Genomic DNA, 27,083 nt, shown 5'->3' on the forward strand with positions numbered 1-27,083 from the left:
TGTGTTCTTTTAATAAAGAAGAGGAAAGGCTGAGAAAGCGCTGTGCACTGATTGATTTGGATTGGCACACCAATTTGCTTCCCCTTTCTCAAAACGTACTAATCAGATTAAGCTCCAAATAGATTGAAGCGCCTTTCGCATCCGTCGTTTTTGCTGCTGCCTCAATTTAGGGGAAGGAAACTTAATCAATTTTGAATAGCAAAGGAGGAGGACTTCGGGCTTGTTAGATCTTTCTGCGTATGGGCTTAGATGCATGTTGCGTTCAACAGTGTTGAATAACAAAGGACATAGTAGCAGAAGGTGATCTTGTCCTCTTCTCTGGATCCTCGTGTATTTTGCTCTGCAAGAGCAATATTGTAGAAGGCTCCCTCCCCCTCCCCGAGCAGGGGCAATTGAATGCGATAGCCTGACCGTTGATGGGCAAAATGAACCCTCCAGGGCCGGTCCTTTGCTTCCAACAGACGGGAAGGCCCAAAGTGGTATAATGACTTTAAATATACGCTGCTAAATGCGAGTACCTGTAAGGCAGCAGGAGCCGTCAATAACAACATAAATAAGTTTTTATGTTTGTCATGGTGAGAGGCCTTTGATAGCCTTGGAGGCAGGCACCTGTCCGCTGCGATCAAGCCTGCCTATTAGACACTATTGACTGAGACATCTGTGTCACGGCAAATAAAAGACTCTTATTGATTTTCTTAACTGCTGTTCACTTCCCTTCCACGTTGCGAAGGCTGAAATCTTAATTATCTCAGATGCGTATTCAGTGCCTTCACACGGTGACCCCTCTCCCCGTCTCACTGGCATTTCATGAATCAAGTAGTTGTAGTTGAGGGTGTCAAGAAGATAAAAGCGGGTCTTCGCACTTGTCCTTCAGCCGATCACCTGTAACATTTTGCTCTCAATAGAGGGGAGCCGTCTCGCCAGCATCACCTGCACAGCAGCCGGGATCATCTGCGGAACAGAATTACTTTAAATAAAACTCCGGAATGTGGATTTCAATTTTTTTTTTTAAACATCAACACTGACTCTTGCCTGAACAGCTATGGTGGGATTTTTTCTAATCTTTATAAAATAAAATACATTTATAGCATTGTTAGCCATCCCTAGTATTGTAACTAACTTTTTATAAAAGCCTTTGGAGAGGGGGTAGTACCGGAGATTTTTTTGGATGGTGTAATTCCTTCCTTCCTTCCTTCCTTCCTTCCTTCCTTCCTTCCTTCCTTCCTTCCTTCCTTCCTTCCTTCCTTCCTTCCTTCCTTCCTTCCTTCCTTCCTTCCTTCCTTCCTTCCTTCCTTCCTTCCTTCCTTCCTTCCTTCCTTCCTTCCTTCCTTCCTTCCTTCCTTCCTTCCTTCCTTCCTTCCTTCCTCTGGGAACAAATTAATTTAAATACAGTTAATGGAATTAAGGGGAACATTAATGGCTGGTAAGAAAAGGAAATGTGTGCAGAATGTCCACCTCTTTTTTAATTTTGGTAAGCCTAGGCTGGTGATGGCGAACCTTTTAGAGACCGAGTGCCCAAACTGCAACCCAAAACCCACTTATTTATCGCAAAGTGCCAACACAGCAATTTAACCTGAATACTGAGGTTTTAGTTTAGAAAAAACAACTCATAGATTAACATCTTTTGCCTTAAAAGAAAAACACAATAACAGAGCTTTCAATGATACAAACAACTTTTTATTGAAAGGTAAAAGTTTGAATTTGGCATGCTTTTGAACAATTAATGTGATTTTTGCTGTTGTGTGCATGCTGATAATTTGTCTAACCTTGGCTCATACTTTGTAAGTTTGAGAGCAACACATGCAGCACTCAGGTCATCTGTTAGTCTGTTTCTGGTGTCAGATTTGATATAAGTCTCTCAGCCTTTCCTCGTAGGGCTTCTTGGTCTCCAGGCCCCTGATCGTCCTTGTCACTCCCTCCAACATTCTTGCAATTAATTACTCTCATCATTAAAGTCTGCCCTACTAAAATCTAACCTACACATTAGATAAAATGTTTCGTAGGTGGGTTTTTTTTTTAAAAAAAGAGATCCCCCACATTTCCAATTTTTCTGCTTGAAAAATTGAAAAGGGCTTCAGAAAAAACAACAAGGACAACCTTCCCCCCACCCCCAATAGTTTCTGGGTTTTTCCCAGGACCTCACATCTCTAGGTGGGCCAAGGAGAACCCCCTCCCTGTTTCCACCACACCACTGCACAAGGTGGGCTTGACCACAGACAGCAATTGCCTGCAAATGATCACCTAAGAGGGGCGTCTGCTTGCAATTCCTCCAGACAGCAGGATCAGGAGAGGATCTGGCGGCTGTTAGGCCTTTAAGACAAACCACAAAGTCACAGAAGCAGGGGGGGGGCAGTTGCTGTTGGGTCAGACTGAACCACGCTGCTGCTCCAGAACAAGAGTCTACAACAGCACACCCTGCATTAGTGGAGGGAGGCAGCCTTGGGAACAGATGAGAGAAGACAGGCAGCCAAGCAGCATCTCCAAACCCAGCAGAAGCCTTGTCGGTTGTTGCTGCCAAGAATATTGCAGTGTGAACATAAAGATGTGAAATCTTCCAAGCAAAACCCTCACCGATCAGCATCCACCTGCCTCCCTCAACTTCAGGCCTGGGGTAGCCCTACAGCCCAAAGAGGAGAGGCAGGGCAAGGGACTGCACCACTTCAGAATGTGAGGGGGGGAACACCACCATTTTTAACCCCCACACACACATTTAATAGCTTCCTGCCAGAAGAAAACCCTTTGGGAAGCAAGGAAGGAAGCCCCACCCTTTGTCTGCTCCGCTGGTCCCCTATAAGCAAATCATTAAAAAAACAAACCAATCCCCCCCCAAAGCCCTGACCCCTGCAGTTTGAAGGGGTTCAGCGCATCTTACCGTTTCATTCCCAGCCAGTTGTCAGTCTAAGGTGGAGACGAGCGGGGCAGAGCCGGAGAGGTGAGCTGGCCCCAATGAACAGCTGAGCTGCAGCTCAGCTGAGCTGAGCAGCAGCTCAGCTGAGAGAGAGGGAGGGGCCCAGAAGCCGACCGGGGAGGCCTTTTGGAAGTGCAGGACGGGAGGCTTGGGAGGGGGTGGAGCCGGGAGGGGCCTGGGCCAGATAAGCCCGCGGGAGCCCAGAGGCCAGGGAGGAAGAGGCTGGCCGTTGGGGGAGCAAACCAAGGCAGACTCGATGGCTCCTCAAGTTACCCACGCGTGCCCACAGAGAGGGCTCCGAGTGCCGGCTCGGGCACTCGTGCCATAGGTTCGCCAACACGGGCCTAGGCGCATACAATTCTTAGGGCAGTGATTTTTCTTTGTATGTGAGAGCAAGTGAAGATTTAGAGTGTGAAGACTGGTTCAGTTTTGAAATTCCTTAGTGCTGCCATACACTTTTATCCGATTGTTGAGCATTTGGCCCAAAACCAGTCAGAGGACAGCCCGTGGAGCACCCGCATGTGTATGAAGTTCTCCAGCTCACGTTGGTGGAGGCATGAGCTCTGTGTGGGCAAAGGGGTACCTGTGTAGATTTACTTCCTCATTGAGTTGACTGGGGAAAAGCACCTTTGTACAGGGCTACGTCGGCTCATGGAAGCAAGCAGGGAGCTCTTCACTGGGGGGCAACAGGCATCCTCTCTGGCCAGTCCAGCCTGCATGAGTTCTGTTTACCAACCGGATCAATCTAATCACTCTTCATTGCATAGAAGACCAGGCTCTAAACCCTTGAGTTGCCTCAGAGACCGTATTGGTCTTCAGTGCGGTCTCTGATACAAAGGCACAAAATGAATAAGCCGGTCAAGTTGTTGCTTCTGAGGTTTTCTCTCTTGAACAGTTTGGGGTTTAAGCTACACTTGGTATAACTTTAGTACAGGGGATATTTTTTATTTCATTTGTTTTGCCCTTCTGCTTGAAAGCATTAATAAAGACATTCATTCTTTCCCTGATAGCCTCCACTTAGGTCTAATAAGGAATTCATATTAATCATTAAGGGAAAGGGGACACGATTCTTCAAGATAATCAAATATTGACAGGCTAGAAATAGCTTTTTGCCTAGGTTCATTGATATAGGTTATGTGATATAAATATTTATTTCTTTTCTGTCACTCAGAGCAAATGCCGCCAATTGATTCGGCATTGATGTAGTGTCAACAGTTCATAAGAAACATTTGACTGGCTTGTGTTTTCCGATTAGTCTCTGCTCTATAAAGTGGGATTTACTAAATCTCTTCAATTGTCTGCTCATAGAGTGTGACTGCTTTCTGAAGCCATTAGGGCTTCGATTGGTAACGAGGAGTATAGCTTATAGGGCTGGACTTCTGCTGGAGCTTTACATATCAAATCAGGATTAATTGACCACCCTTTTTTGCTTCTAATGATTTATCAGAAATGCATGCTGATTCTGTCTCAGACCCCAGAAATAAACAAAGAGTGTTTTGTTTGCTGATCCGTAATTGGATTCACTTTCCGTTTGTTCTCCTATACCTTGGCAACCAATTAGTGTTGCTTTCAGACAAATTAATATTCCAGGACTTGCTATGATTTGGTGGGGTCCCCTCGTTCCCCAATAGTTTCTGAGTATCTTTGAGATATTGATCTGAGTTGATATACAAGCCACTGTATCCGTAGAGTTTCTTTAGCTCAGGGGTCCGCAACATGGTGCTCACTGACAGTTTTCCAGCCCCCACCGAGTGCTAATAGAAAGTGGGTGGAGCTACATAGGGCTTTTGCCCATCAGGGCTTCTGATTGCCTATGCCAGGGGTCTCAAAACTGCGGCTCCAGAGCCGCATGCGGCTCTTTGGCGTGTTGAGTGCTGCTCTCCGAACTTGGTTTGGAGCCCCTGCTCTTGCACGTGCTCGCGCCGGCAGCCGGGCTGCGGAGCCAGCGCGCCTGAGAGCGGGCGTGCTGTCTCTCCCCCCACCCCGCCGTGGAGAATGGCCGGGTCTCCCTTTCCCTTGCCCTCAATGGTTGGGAGGCTAAAGCCTCCCCTCCCCTCTAGCCGCGCGATTGCTGGGCGGGCAGCTCGGCGGTTCCTGCCCCCCTGCCTATCAGCTGTTGGGCGGGGCGGGCTTCCTTTGGTAGACCTGGCCTCCAGCTGAGTCCTATTGGGAGGCCATGTCTACCCACTGGCTTTCTTGGCGGTAGACCTGGACTCCGAGGAGGGGAAAAAGTCCCCCTTCAGAGGCCAGGTCTACCAATTGGCTTCTATGGGCCTCCGGAGGCCAGGTCTACTGCCGAGAAAGCCAATGGGTAGACCTGGCCTCCCAATGGGACTCAGCCGGAGGCCAGGTCTACCAGTAGTCTTTTATGGCGGTAGACCTCCAGACGAGGACTCCAGACGGGGAAATGGCAGGGACTTACAATTTAATTTTTATCAATAAATAAGATCACTATTAAGTATGATATCAAGTTTTATTCAGTGTACCTATAGTTTAATTAAGACTTAAAACTTTAAAGTTTATTAAGTTAATAAACAGTGTACCTACCTATATAGTTTAAGAAATTTGGCTCTCAAAAGAAATCTCAATCGTTGTACTGTTGATATTTGGCTCTTTTGACTAATGAGTTTGCCGACCCCTGGCCTATGCAGACTATCCATCTAGTCCAGCACCTTGTCTTCCACTGCAGCTCTCCAGTTCCTCTGGAGGTCCAACAACAGGGCATAGAAACTGAGGCTTTCCCCTGATGTCACCTCCTGGCCCCGGTATTCAGAGGTTTACTGCCTCTGGATGCTCCATCCTGATCTTTCTCTCCTTTCATCATTTCCACACACAGCAGATTGTCAAAGAGCAAACACTCCAGGGAATGGTCCAGGGAGACGGTAAAGGAGGCAGGTGTGTGTGTTTGTTTATGCAGGGAGGTGTCATTCCCTTTCCACTGCTTGACTAAAAGCAGGTGAAATGGGCTGGGGTGAGGAAAACACTCTTGCAAAAAAACAGCCCAGGCAATTGTGTTTGTGAAAACTTTACTGGCCCTTCTTGAATTGAAGCTCACATAATTAAGCCACAAACGGTTGCTCCCAAAAGGATTTGCTTCTTCTTGTGGATGCGAATCTCTTTGCAGTGATGCAGATCTGAAGTGTTTCTCCTCTGATGACTCTGAGCAAAGGTAGATTAAATTAAGTGACCTACATCAGAAGCCATTGAGAGGGGTTTCCCTCCCCCAATGCAAGCTGTAGCTCAGTGGTAGAGTGTGTGCTGTGCATGCCGGGGGTGGTGGTGGGGTCCTGGGTTCTATCCATGGCATCTCTGGTTAAAAGAATTTGGGGCTGAAGTAGGCCAAAACATTTCTCCCCAAGGCCCCAGAGAGCAGCTGTATAGAATCATAGAGTTGGAAGGGACCACCAGGGTCATCTAGTCCAACCCCTGCACAATGCAGGAAATTCACAACTACCTCCCCCACACACCCCCAGTGACCCATCATGCGCAGAAGATGGCCAAGATGCCCTCCCTCTCATGATCTGCCTAAGGTCGTAGAATCAGCATTGCTGATAGATGGCCATGTAGCCTCTGCTTAAAAACCTCCAGGGAAGGAGAGCTTACCACCTCCCAAGGAAGCCTGTTCCACTGAGGAACCGCTCTAAAATTCTTCCTAATGTCTAGACGGAAACTCTTTGATTTAATTTCGACCAGTTGGTTCTGGTCTGACCTTCTGGGGCAACAGAAAACAACTCGGCACCCTCCTCTATATGACAGCCCTTCAAGTACTTGAAGATGGTTATCATATCCCCTCTCAGTCTTCTCCTCTTCAGGCTAAACATACCCAGCTCTTTCAACCTTTCCTCATAGGACTTGGTCTCCAGACCCCTCACCATATTTGTTGCCCTCCTCTGGACCCATTCCAGCTTGTCTACATCCTTCTTAAATTGCAGTGCCCAAAACTGAACACAATACTCTAGGTGAGGTCTAACCAGAGCAGAGTAAAGCGATACCATCACTTCACATGAACTGGACACTATGCTTCTGTTGATGCAGGCCAAGATCGCATTTGCCTTTTTAGCTACCACATCACAGTGCTGACTCATGTTCAGTGTAGGGTCTACTAAGACCCCAAAATCCTTTTCATACGCACTACTGCTAAGACAAGTCTCTGCCATCCTATAATTACGCATTCGATTTTTCCTACCTAAATGTGGAGGTCCTGCTGAGTGAGATGGACCAGCGGTCCAACTCTGAATGAGGCTCCTTCGCTTTTTCATATATCTCTATGTTCATAATCTCCAGTGAAGATTGTTGGTAGTTGCACAGGAGTACGTGGCTTGCGCTCTTTGCTGTCTCCCCCCCCCCCCAAAGAAATGTGTATCGATGGTGCTTCAAAGATATTATTACTCGGTGTCCATTTCAGGAAAAGACAAAGGAGAGGAAGGCGTGAGGTTGAGAGTTTATTTGGCTCTTCTAGATCCCTATATATTTTGCAGTTTGCTTCGTCAAGGTACCTTCTATAGAAATCTCTTGGCCCCAGAGCGGAAAAATTTCTGTAGAAGAGCCCCTGATGGAGCAAATTGTGAAACGCGTAGGGATCTCGAAGAGCTAAATAAACTCTTGACCTCGCACCTGGCTGTCTTTTGTCTTTTCCTGCCCACTGGTGAGGCCTCATTTTCTCCTGTCCATTTCAGGAGCCCTGGGCTAGCAGTGCTTTTGGAGATATATCTGGAAATTCTGTCTTTACTGCTTTTCAGGGGACTCGAGATGCCTCACATAAGTAACACCCAGTTGCAGTAAAAAGCTTAAAAAACAAACATTAATTTATTTACTTTGTCAATGGGGACCCAAAGCGGCTGGCATCGTTCTCCTCATGGTTCAAGGGTAGGACTCATCCTCTGTACTTGGTTGTTGGACCTCCAGAGGAAATAGTCGGCTACTGTGTGAGATGGGATGTTGGACTAGATGGACACTTATTGGTCTGATCCAGCAGGGTGCTTCTGATGTTCTTACGAAGGCATCTTCTATGCCCTGTTGTTGGACCTCCAGAGGAACTGGTCGGCCACTGTGTGAGATGGGATGTTGGACTAGATGGACCCTTATTGGTCTGATCCAGCAGGGCTCTTCTAATGTTCTTATGAAGGCCTCATCTTCTACGCCCTGTTTTTGGATCTCCAGAGGAACTAGTCGGCCACTGAGTGAGGCAGGGTGCTGGACTAGATGTACCCTCACTGGTCTGATCCTGCAGGGCTCTTCCTTATGTTCTTCCACTTTATCCTCACAACAATCCTGTGAGGTAAGTTAGGCTGAAGATGTATAACTGGCCCAAGGTCAGCAAGTGAGCTTTCGTGGCGAGTGGGAGTTTGATCCTGGGTCTCCTAGATCCTAGCTATAACCGCTATGCATACAACAATATAGCAAAATGGCCACATGTGACATATGTCCAGCCTTCACCAGCAATGACTTTGCCCTCCACAAAAGAGGCCTCTTGTGCAAAACACACTTTCAACCTCCGCAGAGGGCAAGCGCCCAAGGGACGACCCCCCCTTTCTGGAAGGCCTTCTGCAGCATGGACCCCTCTGCAGGACATGCCCAAGTTCTGGCTGCTGAAGAATGCGCCAAACAGAGGGAAGGCACCGTGGAGCTCAGTTAGTGCGTGGAGGGTCAGTCCAAGCTCTAGGCAGCGGACAGGGTTCTTCTCCTCCCTCCCACTTTATCCTCAACCAACCCTGTGAGGTAGGCTAGGCAGTGAGGGGATGTCCGGCCAAGTGTCACCCAGTGAGCTTCACATCTGAGTGGGATTTAAGCCCAGGCCCCCCGACTCTCCGGTCTACGTTTTTTCTCATAAGCAACTAATTGGCCTGCAGTACTTGTGTGAAGAAAAAGCCATTCAGGATAAGTAGTCTTTTTTTCCAAGTGCTCTCCCCTTCTTTTCCTGATTGTGTTGAAATGAGAGGAAATCATTCAGGGGGAAAAACATTATAGAACAAACCTTAATTTTGATTCATGGCTGCCCATTGTGTATTAATTAATTTCAATATACCAAGTTCACTGCTGCAAACTAAACAGGCAATTTATATAAAGTCTACTTTTTTGCCGTTGTGCTTATAATGATCACAGATTGCCCAATCTTTAAACCTGAACGTTTACAGAAGGAAACATATTTCCCTGGATAAATAATCATTGTGTTGTGGTGCAGCACAAAATATTTTAAGCTTCACTTTCAGGGCCTTCAAGTAGATTACCACTTAAAATTATTCTAGCACGTTTCATTTCTAAAATCTGCCTTCTAGGCCTGAATGTCTTGTGGAATTTTTATTCCAACCAAATAGTCTGTCTGGTTTTTTTTCTCTTTTATAACTTGGATGTGCTCATGCCATAAAGCCCTGTATGGCCTGGGACCAACATACCTCAAGGACCTCCTTCTCCCATATGAACTTACACATTCGCTCTCGTCATCTTCATAGGCCCTGCTTCGGGTGCCCCAGTCATCTGAGGCTAGACAGGTGGTGACCCGAAAAAGAGCCTTCTCCGTCATGGTTCCAAAACTTTGGAACTCCTTCCCCAGGGAGATCAGTCGGTTTCCCTCTATTGGTGTGAAGACTTCTCTGTTTCTGGACTCTAATGTGCACATCTCCACATGAGCTGTGAACGCCAATCTGATGAACCGGGTTGGTTTCCCCACTCCTCCACATGAAGCCAGCTGGGTGACCCTGGGGTAGTCACAGCTCTCTTAGAGCTTTCTCAGCCCCACCTACCTCACAGGGTATCTGGGGAGGGGAAGGTGATTGTAAGCCAGTTTGATTCTTCCTTAAGTGGTAAAGAAAGTCACCATATAAAAACTAACTCTTCTTTCTTCCTCTGTACCCCCAATAACCATTATTGGCCCTCCTCCCTGGTTCTGGTATTGTTTGTTTATGTGTTTTTATTGAAATATTTTACATTTTTAAGTGCCATTGTAATTGTTCTAATGTTTCGATATTTTTATGTGTGCTGCCATGGGGTCCCTGAGCAGGTGGGAAGGCAGCATAATTTTTTTTTAAATAAATAGTTCACTGGTTCTTAAACTTTAGCAATCAAAAGTCCTCCCCCTTTTGATTTGTCTTTATTTTATGTTGCCTGGGCTTTTCCAGTGTCAGTATGGACCCTGGTGGTCTTCAAAGTGCTCGTTTTGATTTGCAAAACCCTGAGGGGGAAGCGCAGGTCCATCTGGGCTCTAGTTAGTTGTAACACTGGAGAGGGAGGACTTCTTTTGGGGCTTCAGGAAGGGAGCGTGGGATGCTGCCGCAGTCTTCAGTCTCTCAGGTAGAGGGGCTTCATCCGTGAACTCCTTCTTAAGGTGACTGTCCTGCGGCAAGTGGGAACCGCTTGTTCGCAGGGGCTCTTCCCCATCTCTGGATCGGAATTGTCAGTACCTTCCAGGCAAGGCTTAAGGCCTGAGGCCCTGCTGAGCTGCTTTCTAGCCCCCTCCCCACCTAGGCCTTGGTTGTAACACTGCACCGAGGACCCTTCCTCCCTCTCCGTGTCTGTGGCCTGCTCCTCTTGAGCTATGTTATCATTCCATTTTTGACACCTTTTATCAAATTTTAATGAAATGACCCAGGCAAACAAATTGTCATTAAACTTTCCATCACTTTGTCCCTTGGTATTGTCTTTTATAAATTGGACAGCAAATGTTGTATTGATCTCCTCGTTCTTGCAGCTGAACTTGAAATGACCCAGGCGGCTGGTGGTTTATGGCCTGGAGTTGCATTTCCTTGACACTTCCATCCACGGCATGACACCTCTTTTGTTTTTCTTTTTTCCTCCTGGAGATAAATGAACAAGACATACGGTATCGAGACATCCTCGGTCACGGCAACGGTGGGACAGTCTACAAGTGAGTGTTTTCCGCACCCCCTTCTTTCTATCTTCAACTTTTAGGAAAGAATTGCCCCCCCCCCTTTCTCCATTGATGTGTCATAAGGTTTCTGGCCTTTATTCTTCCTCCTTGGAGCATCTGTTGTATTTAAGGTTTCTGGGAGTTGCCTTCATATCTACTGTAGCGCTTGAAAAATAACCCCCTTTGTTTATATATCTTGTTTATTGGTCCTGTCAAAACCAGAGGAGATACAAAGGTAGCTACCGTAGTCCAGGTGACTCATTTCTGGAGCGAAGCAGCTTGTGTTTCCAGCCTGGCTTGGGGTGAACAGCCTTGTGTGGTTCCACTAACAAAATAGCCCCCTCCTATCAAAAGCTTTCATTTATTTTTAGGCAACAAGCTTCTGACAAACCAGAATGAAAGTTCTTTGTGAAGGGTGGAGGGTGCTTATGGAATCTATTTCTACCTGATGTAGTTCACAAGTATGCCTTACACAGAGGATAGGTTGATCGGCAGCTAGTAGTCAAGACAGTGAGTTCCACAGGGACAATTGGCCTGTGGAACTCATTGCCCCAGGATATTCTGATGGCTGTTAGCAGGGATTATGTGTCTGTGAGGAGTCTAGATCTATTTGACAGTTATATTCACAAGCAACTCAGCCTCCGTTTCTGACACGCAGTTCCACGGGTTCCGTGCCATCCTCATATTGTGCTTGTGAATTCTCCGAGGGATCTGCTTTGTCTGCTGAGCTATGGTAAATGAATCATGTGAACGGCCCAGAATTAACCCCTTAATGGCTAACTGCTTCCCACTGTATCCCCATCCACTGGGGCTGTTGATATTCCAGTGGCTTTGGCCTCTTTTAGGTTGAATTTGCAGGGACCGCAGTTGTCGAATGGGATGGACTGCAGCTCAGGGGCGGAGTAGGTGCCTTGCTTGTGGGAGGTCCCAATAGAGAATTGGATACTGGAAGAACACCGTTCACTGTGTGAGTCCCTGGGAAGTGTGCCAGGGGTCCCCAGCATGGTGCCTGTTGGTGCCATGGTGCCCACCAACCCTTTTCAGGGCGCCTGCCAAGTGCTTGTAAAGAGTGGGTGTCGCAAGGTGGGGCTTTTGGCCAGCAAGGCTTCTGGTTGGCTGTGTAGATTAAGAGGCATTCTGCTAAACAGAGCTTCTTCCTGCAATGTCAAACAGTTACAATTAGAGTTAAATATAACATTGGTCTTTGACGTTTTGTGGTTGGCCCTGACTCTTTCAGCATCCATTTTGTGTCTGGCTCCACTTACTGCAGCAGCAATCCTGTGTTCGAATTCTGCCCTATGTCAGAATTCTGAAGGTGCCTGCAGGTTCAAAAAGGTTGGTGATCCCTGAAGTATGTAGTACTGAGCTAGTTAGACCAGTGGTCTGACTTGTTATAACACAGGTCTTTGAAAACCCGGCCACCTTCGTCAGTCTCTTTGCTGGGAAGAGAAGTTTGTTCAAAGTGCATTGGTCACATCTTGAATTAGGCTGTCATTGGATAAGTGCCTCAGAATCAGTGTGGGCTGCCTACAATACACCAGTCTGGAGTCTGTCATGGTTAGACTGGGGCTAGGACCAGAGGGTCTTCTGTTCAGACCCTTACTATGCTATGAACTTCAGTGGGTGATTTTGGACCACTGAATACCTCTTACCCTAACCAACCTTACATGTGGGGGGGGGGGCGTTTATGGGGTGCCCTGAATATTACCCTGAGCATCTTGGAGCCAGAGAGTAAAGACTGGATTTTTAGGACACATAAAAGCAGATGGCACACAACCTGGAGGCAGTTTCAACCCCTGTGTTACCTTCGATGGACTGTCCAAATCCTGAGTATCTCTGTAATTAAGGATTCCAATTTCCCAGCCTCCCAAAATTCAGCCCTGTGAGTTGAAACGTTTCTTTTTTTTTGACCCCGCTGTTTTGGAGAGCATCCAAGTCAGTTGGCCCAGCCCAGGTGCTACTTGTAGAGGTCTTCAGGGGCTTTTCCCTTCAATCCAGATCAAAGGAGGCCCTGTAGGGTGGCTGTGGGTAGAACAGCCATGTGGATGCTCCACCCTCAGCCAGTACTGTTAGGGGGTGGAGCTGGTCTTTGCCTTCAAAGTGGGAGAGATCAGTGCTGCACCCCCCCCCATCCCTGGTAACCCTTTAGCAAGCTTTTGTTCTTTCACAGCAGAGCTGCGGTTTGGCTCGGAAGGACAGCTGTTGGGCCACTGAATGTCCAGGGTGATGGTCATCATGTTGGCAGAGGGGAAGGGGCGGGGATAGGAGGGAACCAGGTCAGGGTGGGGTGTGTGGACTCTGTTCCCACCCACTTCAACACTGCTCGCTGCTGCTTCTGAGTGGGGGCGCCTTTTCTCTCACCCGTGTAAAAGTAGACTTTGTTGTCTCTTTTCTAGTGCAGAAGTTAAAGTGCCGTAATGCAAACGCTGGAGCTTAATAGTTTGCTGTGGTGTGTGGAAAGTATTCTACTTGGCATTAGAATAAAGCTTAGCAGGAAAAGCCCAAAGGGAACGATAAAGATTTCTTCTCTAAAGAACTGTATTTGATGGACAAGTTGTGTGTTTTTGCGGCATCTTGGAAGACGAACGTTTAGTTTTTAAAGAATTTAAAAACAACATGTCCTTAACATGACAAATTTTGTTCGCTTATGGTAAAATATTGCTTTGGTAAACAAGGTTTAGTAGCCCCGTGGCGCAGAGTGTTAAGCTGCAGTACTGCAGTCAAAAGCTCTGCTCACAACCTGAGTTCCCGACGGAAGTCGGTTTCAGGTAGCCGGCTCAAGGTTGACTCAGCCTTCCATCCTTCCGAGGTCGGTAAAATGAGGACCCAGCTTGCTGGGGGTAAAGAGGAGATGACTGGGGAAGGTACTGGCAAACCACCCCATAAACAAAAGTCTGCCTTGGAAACGTCGGGATGTGACGTCACCCCATGGGTCAGGAATGACTCGGTGCTTGCACAGGGGACCTTTACCTTTTTAAACAAGGTTTATTGTTATTATTTTTGTTTTGTTTCCATCCTGCCCTTTCCCAGCACAAGCTGGGCTCCGGACAGCTAACAACAACCATAATACAATAATTGATATATTAAGAACCAACCAATTTTTTTTTAAAGGTGTGTGTGTGTATATATATTACCGTGTGTGTGTGTGTGTGTGTGTGTGTGTGTGTGTATATACATACACACACACACACACACACACACACACCCCATAAAAACCTTTTTTAAGGTGTGTGTGTGTATATATATGTATACACACACACACCTTAAAAAAGGAGTTCATGGTGTGTGTGTGTGTGTGTGTGTGTATGTGTGTGTCTGTATGTATATAAGGTGTCTGTCTGTCTGTCTATCTATCTATCTATCTATCTATCTATCTATCTATCTATCTATCTATCTATCTATCTATCTATCTATCTATCCTTATTTTTGAAGAACTCTGTTAATTACTGGTGAGAGATTTCTTGGAGGGGAAGAGAAGAGAACATGGAGTTGACTTGGGAAGAAGACTTCAAGTCAGAATAGGAAAGTTATTCCCCCCCCCATTTTTAATTGGTGTTACGGTCCTCTGCCTATACCTACATAAAAACCCAACGGCCCATGCTTAGCAGGCACCTGCCTGGTTCTGAATTATTCTACCAAGTGAGAGTCTCAGGGCATCCCTGCACCCATGGTAATATGGAGCAGGAAAAGAAGAGTATTTTATGTGACAAAAATAGGGAGTCTGGAATCAAGAACAACATATATCATTATTCTGGAGGTAGCAGTGAAAAGGTATCCTATTTGTGTTGGGGGTGGAGGGAGAATGGAATAAAACTGGAAAGAGGGGTGGAACTCCTCATTAGGGTCTCACAGCCTGGGACGTCGGCCCACTGGTTAAATTCCACATCACCATGGTAGAGCTACCGTGTTTCCCCGAAAATAAGACACTGTCTTATATTTATTTTTCCTCAAGAAGACACACTATGGCTTATTTTCAGGGGATGTCTTATTCCGAGGGAATCAGAACCGTCCTCCCTCTCGGCTCCCGTTCTCCCCTTACCACCCCCTTCCGGTCCCGCCCCCAGAGGCCCAGGCGTGCTGGTTGCCGGGCCTTTGAAGTGGCTGCGGGAGACTGCATCTGCTCAGCTGGGCTCCTCCTGTCTTCCCCGCCCCCAGAGGCCCGGGCGCGCTGGTTGCAGAGCCTTTGAAGCTGCTGCGGGAGACCGCCTCTGCTGAGCTGGGCTCCTCCTGGTCTTTTCCACCCCAGCCCCGGGCGCGCTGGTTGCCGGGCCTTTGAAGCAGCCGCGGGAGACTGCATCTGCTCAGCTGGGCTCCTCCTGGTCTTCTCCACACCAGCCCCGGGGTGCCTTATTTTCGGGGTATTGCTTATATTAAGCAAATGCTTAGAAATGCTGCTACGGCTTATTTTATGGGTATGTCTTATTTTCGGGGAAACACGGTAGGTGCCTGCTGCAGCAGGAACTGCGTTCCTCATCCATCTCATGCGTGGTTGATGGAAACCATCATCTGGGAAAGCCGTTGAAGGCTGTGGAGGTGTTACTTGAAGATAATTTATCTGCAGATGTTGTGACCTTCTGGTGGAAGTTTCCACTTCCGCCAGGTCAAATATTCTGTATTGTGTCCTGTTCCCTTTTGTGTTGTGGTAACAGCCAAATTGAAATTAATATAATAACTCTGTACCATCAAGTTAGAGAGCCCCGTGCCGCAGTGGTAAGCTGCAGAACTGCAGTCAAAAGCTCTGCTCACAACCTGAGTTCAATCCTGACGGAAGTTGGTTTCAGGTAGCCAGCTCAAGGTTGACTCAGTCTTCCATCCTTCCGAGGTCAGTGAAATGAGTACCCAGCTTGCTGGGTGTAAAGTGTAGACGCCTGGGGAAGGCAACGGCAAACCACCCCATAAACATAGTCTGCCTAGTAAACGTCGGGATGTGACGTCACCCCATGGGTCAGTAATGATCTGGTGCTTGCACAGGGGACTACCTTTACCATCAAGTTGCAGCTGACTCACAGCGACCCCAGGACCAAGAGATGAGCAGAGGTGGCTTGCCATTCCCTGCCTCTGTGTAGTGACCCTGGACTTCCTTAGTGGTCACCCATCCAAGTACTAATCAGGGCAACCATGCTTAGCTTCCGAGATCTGATGAGATTTGGCTAGCCTGGACTAGCAGGTGGCTAAATTGAAATTACCATCTTTTTAAAGCTTACAGGTGGCCGGATTCTGCTCTAGTTACAGGCAGCTTCTTCTCATGCTTACATTGCTGGGCTTTGTCAAATAAAACAAATGGCAAATGCTTCAGCGGCTTTCTTTTGTTTCTTTTGTTTTTTTCTGGCTGGCTGCTTTCTGTTCAGTGAGCTTGTTTCTGAAATCTGTGCACCACACATTGATTTCTAACTGAAGAATGAAAGTGTGTGTGTGCGTGTGTGTCTTCCAAAAACCCTGCACTGAGTCATATCCATTATGGCAATGAAATATTACCCACATTCAGCAAACAAGAAGGTACGTTCCAGGTCGCTGAGCAGAAACGTTCAGTTTCTGTTTCCAGGTGAACTAACTATTATTGAAATAGTTTATGGAGATTGAGATATTGATCACATTCATGCTAACCGTGGCTCAAGGGGAGAGCAGGAGAGGGGAGGGGGCTATGCTCTTTGGAAGACCCTGTTTCATTGGAGTCTGGGGGAACTTGGAGGGGGCGGTTTATTGCCTCTCCGAGTTTATTGCTGGAAGAGAAGGGTATCTTGGCTTCATTTTTATGACAGTATAATTATACTTCAGAAATGCACTTGATTACTCTGTGTAGCAGAATTGTTCCAGTGCATTGCCTAGGCCAATACTGCTATACAAACAACTTTTCAGTCAATTGAGTTGGGTAAAAATCAATACTTTTATAGCAATATTTCTAGGGAGAATTTGCTGAATCTAAATGTTTAGTGTCTCTGTGTGTCCTTTTGTTAAAGAAAAGGTGGTTTATAGCTGTGTGGCTTCCAGTTAAGCTTATTTCTTACATTAAAAAAAAACAACGAAGGGAAGGTGAGCAGTTTTGCTCCTGAGTTTTGGTGCTGTTCAGGTAGTCCAGGGCTGTTTACACACAGGCACTTTGGCTTCCTTTCAGCAGCAGTGGTTTTGAGAGCAGCTACATGACGTTACCTTCTATACATCCTGTTTTCCCCTGGTTTGCTACAAAGATCACAGCCAGAACACATTTGGATGCTGTGGGGCCCAGGAAGGTTTGCATTTTTGCAGGTCCTGCCTATATCAGCACAATTTTCCTTACCTCAGCCTCCTCAGCTGCTGTTTCCCCTGTCTGTTTCCCCTTAGCTTTTTAGGGGCTTAAAAATGGTAGTTAACAGATTCCTATAGTGCAGTAAGGTTATATTGACCTATTGCAAAAATGCACTCATTCCTACTTTCATTTATCAAGTAAGTCTATAGGCAAGCCACACATTTCCCCTTATGACTTCACAGCAAAAAGGCTAGAGGCTTACTTTTAAACAAAATGAAAACTGGGACCTGATAGATTGTGTAATAATGCTATAGCAATATAGCAATTTCTGATTTCTCTTTTTAAAAGCCATCTGATGTGTGTGTGTGGAGTGGAGTGATGTTGCAGGGGTCCGAGGCAATGAACGTGCAGGGGAAACTGCTTTTGGACACTTCATTGCCACTGCAAGTGCCTCTGTGTTCACAGCAGCAACAAGCTCTGCACAGGGAACCATCTCTGTGTGGATGCAGCCCAGACGAATGGCCGAGTTAGCAAAGCAACGGTGGGATGTTATTTGTGCACGTAGCTGATTTATGGCAGTGTGGCTTGGTGGTTAGACCTAGGTTCAAATCCCAAATCAGCCATGAAGTCACTGGGTGACCTTGGGCCAAGCAGCCTCACCTCACATGGTTATTGTGAAGATAAAATAAAGACAAATGAAAGTCACGTGTACCACCCTGAGCCCCTTGGAGGAAGGGTGGAATAAAAAAAAAACAGGAGAGAAGTGAGTGTCCTTCGGGTGAAGCTCCCACTCCCCAAAGCTGGTTTCGACATTGCAAGCCTCCCCCAATCACAAATTGATTAGAACTCCGCTTCCACCATGCAGGGAGTGTCCCTCTTTCTGCCAGCAGCCACCCTTGGGACCCCCAACCTATTAAATCCTATACATTGTAAGCTATATGCCATTCCCATTGGAGATAAGGGTGCCAAACTGTTTGTAGGGTTCTGTCCAACATAGTTACGGAGTGGATTTATTACTCTACCTATTTTAAAACAAGCTACACACGCACATACCCTCAAATATTTTCTGAGAGCAGGTATGATGAAGCATACAGGCTCTTGGCTATATATTGGAAAATATTTGTATACCACAGCATCTGGGGTATTTACTTAAATTGCTTTTTTGAAAAATAATTCACTGGAAACTCCAAATGGCATTGGAAGTGGGTTTCATTCCTGCCACATTTTTTAACTCCATAGCTGGTTCACAGTTGCTCTGAGAGACAGCGTTTGTGCAAAACTGCTTCCTCATTTCCTGTGAAATATGTTAACAGTGTGATTTATAATGCTGTGTACCCTGTCTAACATTTGTGGCTGAATAGGAGCGGCATTCAATTATTTAGAACTAAAACACCTTATTAGTATCATATAAAATTGTGTCACTGGTAAATAACACATAATATTTCTCCCGTGAATGGCATCATCTGAACGCTCATAAAGTCTTCTGCGTATTTCTCCACACAAGCTCATGTGGCATCCTGGCTGCGGTGATCTACTTCGATTTGAGCAAAACCCCCTGCTAGTCCAGCGTTTGGTTTCCAAAACCAGCCAGCCATATGCCTGAGGGGAACTCACAAGCGGCAGCCTGCTGTCTTATTTGTCCCCACTCTCTGCTGCCTCTGAACATGGAGGTTCTACTTAGCTGTCATAGCCAGGAATATCTTGTACAACAGCCAGAGCATAGAAGGAAAACAAAAATCTCTTTGGGCTCATGCCTTATTGAGAGCTCTTTGAAAGAGGGGCATTAGAAGGAACAATGGGTTATGCCTGCAGCTCAAACTGGCTTCAACTTGCTGCCCCGGGTGGCCGCCCAACTCACCCACCCCTATGGCCGGCCCTGGGTGTATATAATTTATGTATGTGGTCATGGTCAGGTGTCTTTAAAGGGAGAGTAGATGAAGTTTGGAAGGATAAGTCTCTCTGTCGTTCAGAGAGACGATCTACCCCCTGGAGTGTCAGCCATCAGGAACAAACACAACACAGGAAAGCCCTCCGTGGCTGGTTGCAGCACAGAGCCCTCGCCCAGATTTGCCTTTTTGGTCTCGTCCAGTGGAGCAGCTCTTATGTCAGTGCATTCTTAGGCTAGTTTAACAAATCTGGGGCTCACGTTGCTCTAGGCTTTTGCGTTTGGGGCGCTACACTGTCAGGCTTCCCCCCCAACCTGGTGTTTTCCTTTGTCCGTTGTTACCCTCTCGATTCTGACTAACGATTGCTGTCGCTGCGGCTAGGCTACAGCCCCACCGAATTCCAGTGGACAATCATTACAAGTTAACCAAGACTGACCGGTGATTGCAGTTCACTTGTTCCCATTGACCCTGGCCGCTGGCTGGCCGGTTTGTAAAATCTGTTATGCACAGAAGTGCATAAAATGAAGATGAAGGGGCCTCCTCCCGCCCCTGACAAACCAACACTCCTCCTGCTGAACTGGCACAGCAGCGAAAGTAAATAAATGAATGGACAGCAATCACAGCCTAGTTGATGAAACTGTTCAATTAAAGCACAGACATTTACATGGTGTAATTTCCCTAAATTGCCAATGAGCCCCTTTAGACACAACCAGTGTTCAAATTGATTTCAGCATTGATTTTGGCTGAAGCTGATAAATTTCTGCTTGTTAGTTAAAGTAATTTTGCAGAAGACTTTGTACTGCGGTATTGAAGTGTTCATTTAGCTGATGGTTAAAAGAGGAGTTATTTACCGAGGGCTGCTCTGTTTTGTTCTGAGATGGAGCAATTCCCCAATCATCTTTTACTTTTACTTTTAATTTTTTAAGCTTCCGTATCCCAATCAATAGGTGACTGAAACTGATTAAAACTTATCCAACCAGCTGCCTATGGCAGTTTAATTAGAAACTGGTTGATTCTTAAATTAAACCTGTTTTTTTTTGCCTTTGTGCACTCCTCCTCTTGAAGATTCAGCAAAAAGTTAAGTTGTTCTTGATTAAAAATAAGCCAAGTGTTTTGTGAAGAACAAAGAAAGACTATTGGTCCAAACAGGGTAAGGGCCCTTATTCGGGACTCTTCACCACTGTACGTGGGGCTAACGTTTGCTGACTAAGTTAGAATGCTCTCAAGCTACCTTGATGAGCACAATTGAAAAATGGTCACACAGATTGGCCGTTAGTAATCAGTATCCTGATTGGCTTTTTCCCCCAGGAACTATACGGACAAGCAGAAGTGTAGCCGCTAAAGTCTGCAGTCTGCCTTTTGGCAGGCAGTTGGTTTTCTGGCTTGCAAGAGAACCAGGGTAGTTGTGGAAGCTGTTCGGCTCCCGAAAAAGCAAGTTCTAGTTTAATGGGAGAGGGAGGAAACCTCTCTCTTTCTCCATGTCCTCTGTCCCATGCATATAAACTTCATTCATTTCCACCTTGGTCTTCTTTTCTCTAAACATTTTGTGTGTGTGTGTGTGGGGGGGGGGTGTTTCTTTATAGGGAAGGTGCTCCACCTCAAAATATTGTCGAAGGCTTTCACGGTCAGAGTTCATTGGTTCTTGTAGGTTATCCGGGCTGTGTAACCGTGGTCTTGGAATTCCAAGACCACGGTTACACAGCCCGGATAATCTACAAGAACCAGTGCTCCACCTCCTTGATCATTTCATGTTTCTTTCTCTGCATTTTTCTGGTGCTGCTGTGTCCTTTAAATGATACAGCTCATTTTACCTACAGGCCTTGAGCAATGGCTACCGTGTCCTTTTTGAAATAACGGTGATGAGAACTGCACATAGTATTTCAAATGTGTCCTCATCATAGGTACAAGGGCATTATACTGTTTTGTGTTCAGTCCATTTCCTAATAAACCCCAACACAGAATTTGCCTTTTTCACCACTGTTGGCATACCGAGCTGGCATTTTCATCAAGCTATCCCCAAAAATAGTTTTCCTGGTCAATCAAGTACCAGTTCAATCCCCATATACACATGTTTAAAGTTAGGATTTTTTTGCTCCACTGTACATCATTTTATACTGCTACCATTGAATCTTCTTTGTCACATTATCACCTATTCCCACAGGTTGGAGAAACTCTTTTGGAAGGTCTTCATGATCTGCTTTTGTTCTCACCATTCTGAATAACTTGGTGTCTTCTGCAAACCTGGTATTTGCTGAATAATTTGGTCTTTAACAACAGTTTCTACCAATTTACCTTAACAAGTATCAGGCTAATTGGCCTGAAATTTCCTGGATCACCTCTGAGCCTCTTTTAGAAAACGAATGTTGCATCTACTCTGAGAGGCCAGTTTAGTGCCCTGCCTTTTGGGTCTATTCATGGGAACAGAATCCTTCCCCAAAGTGTGCATGTTGCCTGCTTCAAAACCCCACATCTTGGGAGCAGGCCCACTTTCTCCTTGGATTTACTGCTTCCTTGACCATGTGGATTCCTTTCATCGGTCTTGGATTTTCTGCTGGATCTCTGGATTGGTAGCTGTCTCTCTCTTTCATTCCCTCCTCTCTAGTGTTTCCGCCTGAGCAGGGTAACTTGCTCCATATTCTGGGTGCTTAGAACTGTCCTCTTGTCTACACAACGCATATGTAAGTTGTGGAACTCCCTGCCCCAGGATGTGGTGATGGCTGCCAACTTGCAAGGCTTTAAGAGGGGAGAGGACATGTTCGTGGAGGATCCATGGCCACTAGTCAAAATGGATACTAGTCATGATGCATACCTATTCTCCCCAGCATCAGAGGAGCATGCTTATTACATTAGGTGCTGTGGAACACAGGCAGGATAATGCTGCTGCAGCCGTCTTGTTAGTGGGCTTCCTAGAGGCACCTGTTTGGCCTCTGTGTGAACAGACTGCTGGACTTGATAGGCCTGGGTCTGATCCAGCATGGCTTTTCTTATGTTCTTAAGTCTAGATCTGCTCATTCCCCTGCCACCGCCATGGTTTGTTTGATTTCCCCCTTTAGTAAACCTAGTTTCTGATTTTAATTCCATCTGGGCTCTCTGTGCATTCCTTCCCCACTTGCTGAAGTAGGAAGATTCTCGCTGCTAGCTTGTGGGCCATTCCTGGAATCGAGGTTTTAGGGTTATGGGTTCTGGGGAAGCCCTTGAGAGTGCAGCTTCCCAGGACGCTTTGGCTTCAACCTATCTTAAAATCCAAGCCAGCTTTACAGTGGAGGGGCAATATGGTTTCTGCATTTTAGGTTGCAGAGGCCACTTTGTGGGAACCTGGGTTCTGTTTAAGACCAAAGCTATAGTTACACGGACACATGTCTAGGAAACATTTGTGCCTGACCACACACAGTAACAGCGGTGTTGTGAAAATGGAATATCAATGGTTGGCTGACTTGGGAGTTTTGAGCTGCTTCACATAGTAGGGTGGGAAGTTCTGGTCCATTCATAAATCATTGAGTTGGAAGGGGCCATACAGGCCATCTAGTCCAGCCCCCTGCTTAATGCAGGATCAGCTTAGAGCATCCCTAAAGTGTATGGAATCATAGAACAGAATTCCTGTGTTTGTTGTGCCAGATATCCATTTTTGCTAGCTATGCATCTGTGCGTTAATGCAAGGGGACATTAAAAAGGTGGTTCCATACTTGCAGCCTGAAATGGACGGTCATTCTGTTGCTGCCTCAGAACTCTTCACGTTTCCAGGCTTTCTACGCATGGAGCACGATGGAGTCATTGGAAGAGTTTACATTTTTGAGGCAAACCTTTTTTTCAGCGAGCCAGAGGTTGCCTTCAAGTTAATAACAAATCATTCTGTGGTCATCATTCAAGCATCTGTGGTGGGATTTTGGACAGAAGAAAGATTGGCAGAGTGTGCGGCATTGAGCGAGCCCAGTCCCGATAAGCACTGCTCTTTATTAGCGCTGCTCACTTCTGAATTCCCTCTTTTTAGCAGCCGGCGAGCCAGGCTTAATGGGCTCGCCTATTACAGGAGACAACAGCAGTCACAGTGCTAATTTCCTGGAAACCATCTGAATTGCTTTCTTTTTAGACGGCTGTTTCAGTATGTGAAAACATCATCATTAAAAACTCCCCAACTCTGGCCATTAGCACAGAACAGAGTTCTCAGTCTCACGCCCCCCCCTAAAAGGGCCTAAAACCAAATCTGTGTGCGATTTTGTGATTTGCAGCATTTTGTTTGCAGCTGGTGACTGCCCTATCATTGCACAATGTATAATGTTTAGAGAAACTGAACTTACTGTGGGTGAGGATATGACAAATGTTTTTTTCAGCATCAGCGCTCCATTTGTTTGGGTTTTTTTAAATTCAGGAGTTGTTACTGTGGAGGTTTATCACTGAGTAAGTTAATGGTGTCAAGTCAGTAGCTGCCTTGCGGTAATGTTGCATCCAACAGTAGAGAGAGCACAAATGGGGAACCCCCTGGGACTTGCAGGGGGCACCTCATTTTCCCCAGTACACCACTATTTCCTCTGTGCCACCTCCTGGCAGGCCCCGTATCCTCTCCACTTCACTGCTTCCTTCTCTCCTTCCCTGCCCCCCAGTCTTCAGCTTTATGTAGTATTTATTTCTTTTATATTCTGCCTCCTGATGGGACCCAGAGCATTATATTGTTCCACCTAACTCCATTTTATCCTCATAACAACCCTGTGAGGTAGATTATACTGAGAGTGAATGTCTGTCCCAAGGTCACCCGTTCATGGCAAAATGGGGATTTGAACCTGGATCTCACAGATCCCAGTCTAATATTGTTACACTATACCACTCTGGCTTTCATGTGGTGGCTATTGTTGTATAGTAGAGAGTTCGTAGGATTCCTAAGCCTGGATAAGTCATGCAGGTCATGAGGTAGTGAGTCACCTGGTGGTTGCTGTCAGACCTGTCCCCAATGAGTCCTTCCTCTGGAGCAGGGCAGAGGGGAGCAAGAGTGGCCCCCAAGGTCAAAACAGCTCTGGAAAGGGTCCTGCCCACTCCCCTGCCTTTTACTGACAGAAACCAAGGCTTGAAATCTGCCAGTATTGTTGGGTTATCTAGCAACCCGCCCAACAGCTACTAAGATCTCAGAAGGCACCCATTTCTTAGAGCTACCAGCATTGCTTCTAATCCCCCCCATGCATTTTTGAGGGGGGGATTTCAGGTTTTTCTACAAACCTGGGGCTTTTCTCAGGTTTGTTAATTAATCTAGCTTGTCTGTTCACGGTCCCAGTTTAAGGCATTTATTCCCACCCTTCACACAGGATCCCTAGGGCAGCTCACAGCAATCCTCAGCAATGAATGCAATGAAAGCAATGAATAAAAATCGTAGTAAAAAGCCAAACAAAAGTCAGGCTTTCCCTGAGCCCCTTCCAAGCCCGTCTTCCCTGGCACTCTGTCAGATAGGGCTTCTGACAGCTCCGTCCCCAAACAAGATGGTTTCCCCATGAACAAGATGGAGTTCTCCGTGCACTCCTTCCCCCCCGTTTTGTACACGAGCCACGGCCGGGGATTTACAATTGTATTGGGACCCGCCCGTGTAAATCTCCGATCTGATATCGGGTCCCGCGCACAAAGCCGAGAGCTCAGCCATCTCCTCCACTGATTGCTCACGATTGTTTCTGTTTCAGTTTTACTTAAGTCGTTACCGGCAGGAAACGACTACATTGTCTCTTTGTTCCTGTAACCCTATTGTATCAGCCCTATATATGTATCCATACTCCCCCAGTCATGTATTCCAGCCTTGCTCATCTCTTTACTGAAATCACTGACTTTCGGAATAAATCCTTGAATCACTGCTCTGTTTGGATTTGAGTTCTATTGCCTGAAACGCCGTGCATTTGCTGAAGCCTGACATTAGGCTGGAATCCCTATTTTTTTTTTAATTTTCTACCAGTTTTGTTCTTGAAAAAATGTTCTCTATGTCGTCCCGATCCGCCAAACTGATCCGGCGGTACGAGCACATCTGCCAGTCAGAACGGCAGAGAGAGGCACTGCTCTGGGAAGAAGCTGCCCCGGAAGGAGCCGGCCCGCTCCGGGAGGAAGCAGCCCCGGCGGGGTGCCCCGCAGAATTTGCCGAGGGGGCACCGCTAAACGAACTCCGCACCGAACAGAACGTCCACCGGTCGACAACGACCCCAAGCTTCGATCACCTGTACCGAGGCCCGCTGGTTGAACGGTACTCTGGGAGGGAGGCACCGCCCCACCAATCGACAATGACCCCAAGCTTCAATCACCTGTACCGAGGCCCGCTGGAAGACCGGTACTCCGGGAGGGAGGCACCGCTTCGAGACCAGACGCCAGCCACCTCGACCCCTTGCCCCCGGGAGGAGGAACACCGTCTTCTACAAGAGCGGAACCACGACCTGACCCGGGAGAATCGGGACCTTCAGGCTCAGCTGGGAGCCCTGCAGAGGGAGATGACGGCGCTAGCAGGAACGGTGCGAGGACTCTGGTTGTCAGTCGGCGCTGCGGCCACCACCACCCCGTTCATTCTCCATGCACAGTCGCCCGGGACCTGAAGATCTCCTTTGATGGGACCTGCTCCCTGTTACCCCACTTCTTATTGCAGCTTTCTGGCTTCATGAACGACCAGGGTGGGACTTTTCCTTCCAAAGAAGCCCAGGTGCGGTACACCATCGGGCTTCTGGAGAAGGAGGCGGTAGAGTGGACAGTGGCAGCAACAGAAGTTAACCCTGGACTTTTGCGCTCCCTCGATGATTTCCTGGAAGCCCTGCACCGCCGGTTTGAAGACCCTCACCGGGCAGAGAGGGCCAAGATTGCCATGCGCAAATTGAGGCAGGGGTCCCGGTCAGTGCTAGAATATGCCCAGGAGTTCCAGTCCCTGGTGTGCAAAGTGCGAGAATGGAGCGAAGCCACCAAGGTCCAACACTTTCACGAGGGACTGCGCTGGGAAGTGTTGGCTGCCTGACTCTGGGAGACCCTGACACTGTGGAGGGCTGGATCCGGCTGGCAGGGCAAGTAGAACACCGCAAGCTTACCCTGCAGTTCGCCAAGGATCGCCCGGGGAAGGAACCCCCCCCAGAGGCCTGACCAAGGGGAAAGCTGCGACGGAGTTACGGCGAGAGGAATCGAGGCAGGTTCCCGGAGGAGAGAGCGCCCCGCTTCAGAGAGGGGTCCTGTCTGCGTTGCGGAAGAATGGGACACTTCGCAACCAAGTGCACCAACAGATCACCCAGACAGGTGACAGGCAGGAAGGCTCAGACCGGCTACCAAGTTCTGGACCTGAAGAGAACGGAGGGAACACCCACCCGGCACGGAACGGCGACTTTAAGCGTGGATCTGGAGCCTGTTCCGTTCGAACATCGCTGCTGTTCCGGAGATGTCTCACCGTCAAAAAACAAAGGAAGCTTCCTGTGAGTGAACCCGCACAGGAGGCTACCGCCCAAGAAACCGAGCCGTTCCGACCTGGGTTAGTGACCAGGGAGAGACTCTCCTGATACCCGTGGTGTTAAAGAATCCCCAGGGAGGGGATCCAGTTGCAGTAGTGGGCATTTTGGACTCTGGTTGCTCCAGAACTTTGGTAGACCAAGAAGTGTTTGACCGATTACAGTTGGGGGTGGTGGAGTTGGACCAGCCCTTGCGCTTCCGTCAAATGGACGGGAGGGAACTTCAGGGGGCCCCCGTTCATTTGCGCTCTGACCCTGTGTTGTTAGGGGTGGGGGATCACTGGGAGCAAATCAGCCTCACCATAGCCCCTGGGATCGCTTACCCGGTGGTTCTGGGAAGCAATTGGCTGGCGGGTCACAATCTCAGCATCAACTGGGCACAGTGTCAAGTAGTGTTTGAATCCCCCCAATACAGGTGGCATTGCAGGGAGGACATGCCCGATGGGGGGAGGGTGACTGCCGCGGCAGCGATTCCCGTAGCGCTACCCCCGGGGTATCAGGACTTTGCGGATGTCTTTGAGGGGAAGGACTGTGACTTACTAACCCTCACCGCAGTACGGACTGTGCCATTAAGTTAACGGCGGACATGAAGCCCTCCAAGGCTCGGGTTTACCCCTTGAGCCCCCAGGAAAAAACTGTATTGCGGGAGTTTCTGGATAAGAATCTGGCTAGGGGATTCATCCGTTCGTCCAAGGCTGCTTTCTCCTCACCCTGCTTCTTCGTGAAGAAGAAGGGGACTTCGGATCTCCGGTTGTGTGTGGACTAT

General features: G+C 47.5%; 1 protein-coding gene across 2 annotated transcripts in view; it reads left to right on the forward strand.

Annotated features, from left to right (window-relative positions):
• MAP2K5 (mitogen-activated protein kinase kinase 5) overlaps window positions 1–27,083 on the forward strand; it is a 206,772-nt gene that overhangs the window by 38,010 nt on the left and 141,679 nt on the right. For both annotated transcript variants that reach the window (XM_056865709.1, XM_056865710.1), the window contains exon 8: window positions 10,705–10,769. In XM_056865709.1, coding sequence (XP_056721687.1) covers window positions 10,705–10,769 — 65 coding nt within the window. The remainder of the gene's footprint in view (window positions 1–10,704; window positions 10,770–27,083) is intronic.

Source organism: Euleptes europaea, chromosome 20, assembly GCF_029931775.1.
Source record: "Euleptes europaea isolate rEulEur1 chromosome 20, rEulEur1.hap1, whole genome shotgun sequence".
Lineage (NCBI taxonomy): Eukaryota > Metazoa > Chordata > Lepidosauria > Squamata > Sphaerodactylidae > Euleptes > Euleptes europaea.